This window comes from Benincasa hispida, chromosome 9, assembly GCF_027475165.1.
Source record: "Benincasa hispida cultivar pf3 chromosome 9, pf3_genome.v1.1, whole genome shotgun sequence".
Lineage (NCBI taxonomy): Eukaryota > Viridiplantae > Streptophyta > Magnoliopsida > Cucurbitales > Cucurbitaceae > Benincasa > Benincasa hispida.
The window spans coordinates 15705082-15717213 of record NC_143486.1 but is presented as its reverse complement, the minus strand read 5'-3'; the positions used below and the strand labels follow the sequence as shown (position 1 = coordinate 15717213).

Below are 12132 nucleotides of genomic sequence, written 5' to 3'. Positions count from 1 at the left end.
AGGAGAGGGGCGGCGGCGGCGGCGGTGGCGATTAAAAGATGGGAAAATGGGAGAGGGAGGGAGAATAGTAGGGAAGGAGAAGAGCGGCGGAACGGCGCAGAGAGAGGTGGGGGCAGCGCTAGTTAGAGTTTTAGGGAAGAAATGGGGAAGAAGGGGTCTAGTTTACCTCTCCTGACGGCTAACGCATGGCGGGAAACTCCCGATGCCGGTTTTTGTCGGGAACTCCCGACGAACTTTTGTGGTGTTGGGAATTCCCCGAGAACTCCCGACGCTCGATTTAGGCGTCGAAAGAACTCATTTTTCTTGTAGTGTATAAAAAAAAAAAACAAAATGTTTTAATTTATATTTTCTTTTTATACATGTTTAGTCTATATATATTCTTTTATAATACATTCTATACTCCATTAAATAACCATTATTTTTTCTCACCCAACTTCCAAAATTTTCTTAATGTTTTTTCATGACTTATTTAAAAATTAAAACTTTCTTAGTCAATATTAAAGTTGTATTATTAAATTCTCTTTTAAAACTTTATGCGGTTGCACATAGTATCTCACTACTCTATTTCAAAAGTTATTCATGTTATGAAAATTCAAAAAAAAAAATATTTTAATTAGATGTGTATATTTCTAAGTTTTACACTCTATCATATAACATGTCTATTTACTTTCTTTATCTCCTATTTATGTTAGTTTATTGCGATCATATATACATTTATAAATAACATATGCTACATCTATATATAACTCTTCATCTTCTCTCTTATATTCTCTCATTTTTCTACCTATTCTTTTTTTCTTTAGCTCTCATTTTATAACGATTCAAATATTGTTGGATAGATTAGCCTAATTTACTGACTAAATATTTGATTATTATTAATTAAATTTTAAATATGGTTTAAATAACAAATTCTGTATAACAATTATAATATATAACTTATACTTTATTATATTGTATGCATTTTAATTTTAACAAAAATGAGATAGGATTAATATGAAATAATTTACCTATCATTTTCTCAAAATTAAACACTTCAAAAGTTAAACCAAACCAACTTGATTTCATTTATTTATACGATTTAAATCTCTCACATATACAAAGTACTAAAGTACTATAGAGTAATTAGAAATAAGAAAAAAGAAAAACAAAATACCTTTAGTCATTCATACACATTCTAAGTTCTATACCTATTGAATTTTCAACAATCATGATAATTGTTTTTATCTATATCATTATGTTTTACTATTGTACTGTATATCAATCATTTTTTTTTTTTACAATATGTGGATAAGGAATCCAACCTCCGACTTCGAGGTTAACAATATATCACTATGTTAGTTGAATATACTCATTTTGACAAAAAAAAAATAAATAAATTATAATTTACTAACATATAAATGGAACCAAAACTATCCGAAGTCGGTGAAATGTTAATCACTCATTCAAAAAAAAATAAAAAAATATTGAATGTGCATTTTATTCATGAATTTTTCAAATGTATATTTTTAGCCCTCAACCTAAAAGTGTGTGTTCAATTTTTGAATTTTCGAAATATACAATTATTTTAATCTTAAGTTTTTTAAAAACAGGTTAAATAAGTCCTGAAATAATAGTAAGTGTTTGAGATGTAAACTATTTTAGTTTGAGAATGAAATAGTAAACAGTAAAAAAAAACGATGAATGTAAAATGATAAAAACGATAGTAAATAGTAAATACTATAACAAATAGGGGGTTCGAAATAGTGTTTATGGTAGCTAATAGTATTTACTGAAAAAGAGGTAATTATTATAATCTTATGATAATTTTTGCCCTAAACACCCCTTTATATTTTAAATAACTATTTGGTTACATTTATTCTCTCTTAATTTTTTTTTCTAATTTAAAATATAATATAATTAATTGACGTAAAAAATTATTATAATAAACTAATTGAAGTAAAAAAATTATTTAAGAGACTTTTTAAATATATATTCTTAAAACTTCATACTAAAAATTCATTTAAAAAAGAAAAAAAAGTTCATACTAAAAATATACATTTACAGTTAGGAACCAAACACATTTTCTCTAAAAAATTCGGAACTAAAATAAAAGTATATTTTGAAAATGCTTCTATTCTAGAAAAATGAACATTTCAAAAAGATTATGTTTTTTTTTTAAAAAAAAATATAAATTGGAAATCAAATAAAATATGGATTGGGAAGGAAAATTCCATTTGCAGTTTTGGCATTTAAAAATTGGAAGGGATAAATCGGTTATTTCCAATCGTACGGTCCGGATTGTCGCATCAGGCATTAATAATTTGGTGTATGGATCCTTCCATTTTAATATCTTCGAAATTCACTCGGCATCACATGGCGCAACATGATTGGCGGTGACACAACATTTCATCTCTTCATCAATCATTTAGTTCATAATATATTAATTAATTAATTAATTTAAATTTTGTGTATTTTCATCAAATCCGACGTTCATGCTCGTCAAAACGATTCTTCAACTCCTTCATTGATTTTCGTCATTTTTAATTCCTTGTTTTTTTTTCCCCAAAGATTCTACAGATACTCATATTGCCTGGATCCAGAAATCCAAAACCTCCAAATAACCCAAATCTTTCCCCTTATTTAACTCCTCTCTTTCTCTCAATTTCAATTTCATCAGAGATCCATTTCGCAATGGCAATGAGAAATTCAGAATGCCGTACTTCAATTCTCCTCTGTTTCTTCTTCCTTTTCCTGTTTTCGGTTCAAATCGAGGCTAAGAATCAGAAGGAAGCCCTAGATGCTCTGTACAAAGCGAAATTCTTCAAGAACTCAAATAACGCAGCGGATGTTTCGTCGGAACTTTTCGTCTACAGTGAATCAGCGGCTGATCAAAACGCCGATGAGCTACGGAGCGTTGAGATTTACGATCAAACCGGAATGAAGCGGCAGGACAAAATCGAACGGCTACCAGGACAACCGGCGAACGTTAAATTGTCGCAGTACGGCGGATATGTGACGGTGAACAAATCCGCTGGCCGAGCCTTCTATTACTACTTCGTTGAAACTCCTCATAAAAAGAAATCGTTGCCGCTTCTTCTCTGGCTCAATGGAGGTACGCGTTTAATTGAACTTTTTTTTCATCAGATTGATCGATTTAATCGATTTTTTGAGTAGTGGTTCTGGTTTTTTGTGTTGTGGATTTCGATTTCTTTCAACATCCTATCTCCATTTTTGTCTCTCTCTCCAAATAATTGAGAGCAGAATGAAAGTGATGAAGAAGAAGAAGGAAGCTGTGATCAGTTTATTTCTTCACGTATTATTGGCTTCTTCTTCTTCCTCAGCCTTGATTAATTAAATGCCACGAGTTCGCAGTTCAGTTGCTTTTAATTCTTTTTATTTTATTAATTATTCTTTTTGCATAGCTTTTTATATAGATATTTTTTGGAAGGAAAAAAAAGGGGGAAATTGTAGAATTAAGTATAACTGTTTTGACTCCTCTCTCTGAGGAGAATATCTCGGCATGCATGGTGAGCTGTTTTTTATTTTTATTATTATTTTTTATTTTTTTTTTATTTTTATTTTTTTCTTCTTCTTCTTCTTCTTCTTTTCTCTCTCTGTCCCCCCAGTGAGCTGGGAGTTGCATTTATTTATTTATTGAAATGGAGATATTGTTATGTTAGATAGATATTTTCGGAAAAATTATAAAAAACTAAAAATATAGAAATATTTGAATTAGTAAATACGCAATCCATTAATTATTTATATTAATAGACATTTTGTACATGAAATGAAAAATTTTATGATTGAAACCGAATCATATGGATATAACTGTTTATTAATTTCATGATTTTTACTCCATGTTTTTTTTGTTGAAATATTTTAATTTTAGTATATATATAATTTTCAATATACCTATATTCAGAAAACTCAATTTTCAAAATTAGTTTAAAATATATTTCAAAAATTATTTTGAGTGGTTGTCAAAATACTCCACAATATATTCCAAATAGTATTCAAATGACCAGAAAATCCAAAATCCAAAATTATAAGGATTGGGTTAGGTCAGTTTTAATTTTAGGTTGTTGAGGTTGTTTTTTATGTTTTTTTCAGGTTAGGTCGGGTCCGGATTATACTTTTAAAACTCCAAATTGACTTAACCCAACTCGAATTTTTAATATATATATAACTCATAAACATTATAATTCATATATATTTTTTTGACTTTTTTTATGAAATTTAAAAGAGATATCTTGAACTTTGATATTTAACATTTGATTTTTACGAAATTTTAGGTTATTAATACGTGTTCTACACAAAATTAAGTATTTTACATTAATAATAATGTAAATAAATATATAAGGTCAAAATTCTGATTGGGTTGTGTTAGGTTGGAGACCCTATTCGAGGCATTCGGGTTATCATGGAATCACCAATTTGAAGATTGGTCAAAAAAATTCCACCAATTCAATCAAATATAATCTATATATTTCTTTTATATTTTTAAACTGAATTTGATTTATTGAAATTGATTTTGGTCGATTAAAAATATGTTTTCGAAATAAGCATATTCAAAATCAATTAAACCGGACAAAAAGGGATTCTTTTTATTTAGCTAAACTTGACAATTATTTTCACTCTCAGTTTTCTACCCATTTTAAAACTTATCTGTTCTTTTTTGAAACAAATGTCCTAACACAAGAAGCCAAATTGTACCCCACCCCCACCCAAGGAAAAGAGACAATGACAGATAAAAAAACATCTATTTATTGCTTAAATTAAAATATAAATTGCGTTATAACATGCATAATTTGTGAAGTTCATCAAAATGTATTTTTTGAAAGAACAAAATTGGTAAGTTTATCACTATTATTATATTTTAGCATTGTTATTGTATTTTTCTTAAATATATATACTCAACTCTATATATAAATACAGTTTAAATCATTGGTGCACATGAAGCCACATGGAATGTATGTCTAAGTTAAGAATAAATACCAGTAAATTAATGTCACATTAATAGATATAATTGACATGTATATTTTTTAAAAAAATAAAATTGATTTTTATTGTATATATATTTTTAAAAAAAAACATCATAGACCATGGAAAGATAAGATTATGGAAATAATGTGTAGGGCCTGGATGTTCGTCTCTTGCCTATGGAGCAATGGCTGAACTCGGTCCCTTCCGTGTTCGTAGCGACGGCAAAACCCTCTTCGAAAATCGGTTCTCATGGAATCACGGTACGGATTATTATTTTAACATTTATATATCTACTTTTTAATATTAACTCGTAAGATTATTTACCTCTCAATTTCAGTATGTGTTCTAAAGTTATTTTATTTTTGAAAAATTTGCAATATTATTTTAAAAAAAAAAATAAAAGAGATACGAAATGATAGTTTGAGGTCCCCATATTAGAATTTTACTCTATGATAACACTGCAACATTATGAAAGAGTGTAGCTTGTTATTTATTCTTTTTTAAAAATAATTTAAAACTTTTTCATTGTTTATAGATAGAAGTAGAACAAACTAATGATAACACTTTAGGCTTAACCATTTGTTTTTGTTTGTTTTGTTTTTTTATATATTTGAAAATTAAACTTATATCACCTTATTTACTCCCTTTTCAAAATTAAGTCAGATTTTGAAAATTAAAAAACCAAAAATTACATTTTGTTTTTAGAATTTGATTAAAAAGTCAAATTAGGTCTTTAACAAATGTGAATGTCGTTTATAGAATTTATGAGAAAACAAGTAAAATTTTTAGAAAGCTTTTTTGTGTTATCAACTCTTACCTAAAAGTAAAGAAAAGAGGTTTTTTAGGTAGTATTCTCCCTCCTATCCATGTGAAGAGCTTTGGGAGTATTTGGCTAAGTTTGTTGTTTGGTTTGTTTGTTTTTCTATAAAAATAATTGAGAAGTTTTGAGAGAAAATAAATATAAAATTTAAAACTAAAAATTAGAAAACAAAATTACAACTCGTTTGACTTGATTATTGTTGTAGCTGCAAATGTGTTGTTTTTGGAGTCACCAACGGGAGTTGGATTCTCGTACTCAAATACAACGTCGGATTACAAAACCAACGGAGACAAGAGCACGGCAGAAAACAACTACGTATTTTTGGTAAACTGGCTGGAGAGGTTCCCGGAATACAAGCACCAAGATTTCTATATCGCCGGCGAGAGCTACGCCGGCCACTACGTCCCTCAACTGGCTCACACCATTCTCTCACACAATAAGAAGGCGGGAAGAAATATTGTCAATCTCAAAGGCATTATTGTAAGTGCACCTCTCTCTCTCTAACTAAATAGGGTCCATTGCAAATCATAACATTTGAGAAAAATTAATACCTAACCTTGTCTACAAACAAGTCAACATCACTAGAGTTTTAGGGATATCCCTTTGTTTCAATCTTTAGAGTCTCAGATTACTAGGGAGATTAATCCATCTATTTTATCTAACTTTTAAAAGCAATAAATTCAAAAATTTTAAAAAATAATTATGATCTAGAATATTTTGTTTCCGTTCATATTTAATCGCATTGATTTTAAATATTTAAAATAGATGAATAAGACAAATTTTATATTTCTTAAGTAATGATTAAGTGTAAACAACGCATATGTTTCTCACTTTTTTACCATATAAAAAATTTTAAAAAAAATAAAACTACCACAAAATATATGTTATTTGACTATTTCTTTCCTTGGCAATTGAAAATTCAAATATCCGTAGGCACTCGCTGGTTTCATAATAATAGAAGTTTGCACTTAAGATTTAAGATCCATGGCGAATCATGAGAACACACAACTCCAACTATCACAATCTGACGTCAGTAATTAATAATTATCCACCAAAAAAAGTCCCTCGTGAGTCATGGGAGGGAGGAGGAGATTGCCCCACCGCCCAAATTATTGATTTCTTCATTCTAAAATTATATGTATAAAATATAATAATAATAATAATTAAAAATGACCTCAATTAAGTTCTAAATTTCCTTTTTAAAAAAATGACCTCTAAATTTCGTTATGCGATTACAGTCTTAGACTTTATTTTTGATCTATTACCATTCGAAGTTTGTGAAATTTTATAACTACTCAACCTCTCAATATTACTGATGTTGAGATGAACATAGAAGTATTGAATTTAACTGAAATAATCTTATAACTGTTTTGAGAATTTTAATTTTGAAAACATTACTTTATACGCTTCAATATTTTGTTTTTATATTAATTATATACTATGTGTTTTCAATTTTTCGATTTTTCGATTAAACCCATCCATTTCGAAAAAACAAAATAATTTTATAAATATATTTTTTAGTTTTCATATTTAAAAACGTGAAGGAAAACAGATAAAGAAAATAAAGAAACCAAAGGGTAGGAGAATCGAAAACTAAACTAATATTTTTCTTAGGGCCCCTTTCCTTTGACGGAAGGGTCTTCGAAACAACTTGTCCTCCATTTCTATTCCTCATTCAAACGTTTTATTTTTTCTTCCAACTTTTTAACTACTCGTTTAGTTTGAAAATATCTTTCCATCAATATTAACGGTCCAACAAATATAAAATCTCGCTTAAGATTTTCATTGTAGGTTCATTGTATATAGGAAACTAGATTCTTAGATTGACTTTAAAAAAAAGTGTACTTCAAAAAACTCATTTTTATTTAAACACATTTGATAAAAACGGTTTGAAACACACTTTAAAAACTATTTTGAGTTATTTTCAAACACTTTAATTTTTTTTCAAAATGACTTATTTTTAAAATTAAACACTTGAAAATATATTCCAAACACATTTTTGTTACCAATAATCTTATGGGGTTTGGAGTTTCAAAAAAAATATGCTTTATAACTCTTACACTATGGGCCTTAAGACTTCATAACTCTTGTCCTAAATATGGAGATTTAGACACCATTTGAAATGATTTTTTTAAGATATTTGGGATAAGTGGTTGAATTTGTTTGTTTTGATGAGTTGTTAAATTTAGGGTGTCTAATCGTAAGACTCAAATGAGTTAAAACAAAGTAATTTTTTTTTTTTAGTAGGATGTAATTTTGAGATTGTTAAAATTATTTTTATAAATTTTGAAATGGCAGAAAATGGTATAATATCAAAATATTCAAAACATTGAAAGTGACAAAAATTATTGTTTTACTACTTGTAATGGTTAATTTCAGATTGGGAACGCAGTGATCAACGACGAAACAGACCAATTCGGAATGTACGACTTCTTCGCAAGCCACGCACTAATCGCCGACAGAACCGCAGAGGACATAAAGAAGTACTGCAACTTCACGTCAGACGCGGCGGTGCAGAGGCCGGAGTGCATAGCCGCTTCGAACATAGTGGAGTTGAACACAGGCGTAGTGGACATCTACAACATCTACTATCCCTTGTGTCGGAACAGCAGCCTGACAAACGTCCCAAGGAAAGCGACGGTAATGAACTTCGATCCTTGCACCGATTACTACACCTACGCCTACTTGAATCGAGCCGACGTTCAGAAGGCGATGCACGCCAACGTCACCAAGCTTTCCTACGATTGGGAGCCTTGTAGCGATGTCATGAGCGGCTGGTCCGATAGTGCTTCCACTGTTGTTCCTCTGCTGCGAGAGTTCATGGCTTCTGGCTTACGAGTTTGGGTTTTCAGGTACCCTTTTTCTTTTCCTTTGATTTTGATTTTGCGAGTTTTTTAAGGGTTGTTTTGCTGGCTCATTTGATTTTTTTTAGCTTTTAAAAATTAAAGTCCCTTTGGTAATTATTTTTATTTTTAAAAATTAAAGTTCATGAATATTACTTCTATTTTAAAATTTATTTTTTGTTATCAACCTTTCACCGTTAGTTTAAAAAATCAAGTCAAATTTTGAGAATTAAAAAAAACTTTTAAAAGATTGTTTTTGTTTTTGAAATTTAGCTAAAATTTCAACCATTGTACTTAAAAAAGATACAAATCATAGTAAAAAATGTAGATGATATATAAGCTTAATTTTCAAAAACAAAAATAAGAAAATAAAATGGTTACCAAATGAGTCTTAAATCTATGAATACTATTCTATTTTAAATTTCTTATTTATTTTATACTAATATCTTTAAAAAAAATTGTAAAAACATGTTTTTATTTTTGAAATTTTGCCATGAATTTAATTCTCATGGTTACAACAGATCAAATCATAGTAAAATAGAGAAAATAGGCTTACTCTTTTTCAATAAAATAAAACTAAAACAAAATATATAGTTACTAAATGGGCTTGAGGCTTTCAAGTTCATGTTTAATATATTTCTAAATTTTTAAAAATGTTTAACAAGTTGTTTAATATATATATATTTTTTAATACATCTTTGAATTTTTAATTTTATGCTTAATGAAACTTTTATCTACGAAATATTTTTAAGAATTCACGGATCTACTAATGACACAAATGAAAACTTTTGAGTTCTATTAAATACAAAATTTAAATTTTATCATCTTATTAGACATTTAATTAAAGAAACCGAGACCTACTAGACACAAAATTAAAGGTTCAAATACTTAAAACAACCATCCTTCATATTGTTGAACAAAATAAAACAACCATATTGTTGTCTACATGGACCAATACAAAACAACCATCAAATATTTGAATCTCCAATTGTTGAACTAAAAATGATTAGATTTGTAATTTAAGCCTTTTTGTTTTAATGTTTTGGTATATACTTAGAAAAGAAAGGTTGTTTTTAGTTTTTAAGACCATCATAATTATTTATATCTTAATTATTTACAAAATTGGGTGCAGTGGTGACTTTGATGGGAGAGTACCCATTACTTCTACCAAATATTCTATCGATTCAATGAAACTTCCTGTGAAGAAATCTTGGTACCCTTGGTTCATTGCTGATGAGGTACGTACTTTCATTACTCTATTTCCCTCTTAAATTTTACCTTAACTTTCTGCATTCTACGCTACTAACTTTTTGGTACACATTTCTTAAACTTGTGTTTATAAACTGGTACATGTGTGAAATTCGGTATTTAAGCTATTTTAATATACAAGTAAAGAAAATAACTTTAGAAGTGAGTGAAATAGAATGTCGATTTTTTAGGTTGGAGGATATGCGGAAGTATACGAAGGGGAATTGACATTAGCAACAGTGAGAGGAGCAGGTCATGAAGTGCCAAGCTACCAGCCAAGAAGAGCACTTGCACTCATCAAACACTTCCTTCAAGGCTCTCCTCTCCCTTCTTCACATCGTCGTTCTACATAATCTTATTTATGTCAATATCTTTAAGTTACCATCCATAATATTTTTCAATTGTGGTCCTTTATATTATTTATCTATTTCTTGTTGCATTCCCTTTTCACAAACTTCATTGAGGGAATGTGATGGGATAATTCTTTTACCGATTTACTTTCTCAAGATGGATGTAGTAAGAAAAAATTATTAGTCAAGAAAAACTTATTAGTTATAATTGACTATTTTGATGAAAAAAGACTAATTCTAATGTCAAAATGCAATATTCATCATGGTAAAATTAAAAATATATATATGTAAGTTTTTTTTTTTATTTGTTGTCAACTATTAAATTATGTGATCAATATGAACAAAACTTTGTAGATAAAGTACCGATTATCATTTTCAAAGTCAATGATTCGATTTTTCATCCTTGTAATTGTTGAACTATATAAGCGATATGTGATATGACAAAATTTAAAAAAAAAAAAAATCAAGTATTTTTACCTTTCACTTGTGATAACCATCAAACTTAAAAGGAATTATTATGCATGAACCTGAAAAAAAAAAAATTCAATATACATGCACAATACACAAGTTGATATAACCAAGATTATAATCCATCCAACTTTTATTCATAAAAAATTATATTAAGAAATAACAACTTTAAAAGCTGTCGAAAGCATTCAAATAGAATAATCCATACAATATATACTTATTAGAGCACGACTTTTGTAATATCAGTTAGTTTGTTGTTCTGTTGTAAATTTATTATTCTTGCTCCTGTAATATTGGCTATATAAAAGCCTTTTTCTCCAATTAATAAAATGATCAAGTTTTATTTACTTGTTATCTCAATATAGTATGGACAACATTACCTGAAAAAGAATCAACTTCGTGGAGAACTCTCGAATTTGACACAAGATCATAACTCTGTTACGACTTATTGTGCGAAACTGAAAACTCCGTGGAACCAACTTGCTTCCAACAGACCAATCTGTTCTTGTGGTCGTTGTTTGTATGGTGGAGTAAAGTATCCTATCGATTACTTTCAGACTACATATATGATGCTTTTCTTAATGGGCATGAATGATTTTTTTACTCAAATTCGTACTCAATTGCATCTCATGAAATCTGAGCATACGATTCAAAGAGCTTTTTCCTTAATTCTTCGAGAAGTTGAACAATGCACATCCATCTCTGTTTTTACTCCTCAAATTAACAATGCTGCCTTATTTGCGAAAAGTTGTTCACCTATTTCATCTAATTCATCCAATCTTATTCAGTCTACCTCACAAACAAATTGTGTAACCAAAAAAAAAAGAAAAAGGAGAAAAATGAATAATAATAATAATAATAATAATAAAAAAAAGGTCAGACAGGGAGGCTTAGTCGAGTAGGTGAAGAGAAAGCAAGGAAGTGGTGGGTTAATTTATTTGGAAGTTTTGGTTTGTCCCACATCGGTGAATGTATAAAAAGAGCAGCGGGAATGACGTATAAAAGGAAATGTAGGGAGAGCGTCGGAACATACTTACCTGGACGGGGCTTTTGGGCGATCAAGAAGATCCATAGCCTAGGTTGGTGACCTCCATTGCACATCCCGGAGGGGTACCTACCTTAGGTCTGTCCAATGTGGCAGAGCCTACGTCATAATTTGTGATAGTGGGGGCCTGCGTTCGCGCGGCCCCTATTAATTTGTATTTCAAAGTTTTCATCGTTATCTTAATTGATATTTGGTCAACTGCTTTCCGTTTTGAGTCTTTAAAAAGTCTGAAAATTCTTCTCACTTATAATATAATGTGTAATATATATTTATTCTAATTTTATTTAATCTAATGAAAGTTAGGGTTGAGTGGAGAGCAAGTGCCAGCGAATGAGGATGCTTGTGATGATATCAGTATCTTCTGTACAAAAACAAAGGCCGCCATTGCGGATGAGA

General features: G+C 29.4%; 1 protein-coding gene and 1 non-coding gene across 2 annotated transcripts; both read left to right on the top strand.

The window, feature by feature from the left end:
* The first annotated feature begins 2274 nt into the window (after window positions 1–2274).
* On the top strand, window positions 2275–10603 carry LOC120086736 (serine carboxypeptidase-like 40). The gene is made up of 6 exons (XM_039043522.2): window positions 2275–3091; window positions 5115–5222; window positions 5988–6262; window positions 8162–8634; window positions 9758–9863; window positions 10065–10603. The coding sequence occupies exons 1-6, from the start codon at window positions 2671–2673 to the stop codon at window positions 10224–10226; spliced, it is 1545 nt and encodes a 514-aa protein (XP_038899450.1). The 5' UTR covers window positions 2275–2670; the 3' UTR covers window positions 10227–10603.
* Window positions 10604–11720: 1117 nt separating this feature from the next.
* Window positions 11721–11884, top strand: LOC120087472 (U1 spliceosomal RNA). The gene has a single exon (XR_005484612.2). It is a non-coding gene; the product is annotated as a U1 spliceosomal RNA (small nuclear RNA).
* The last annotated feature ends 248 nt before the right edge of the window (window positions 11885–12132 follow it).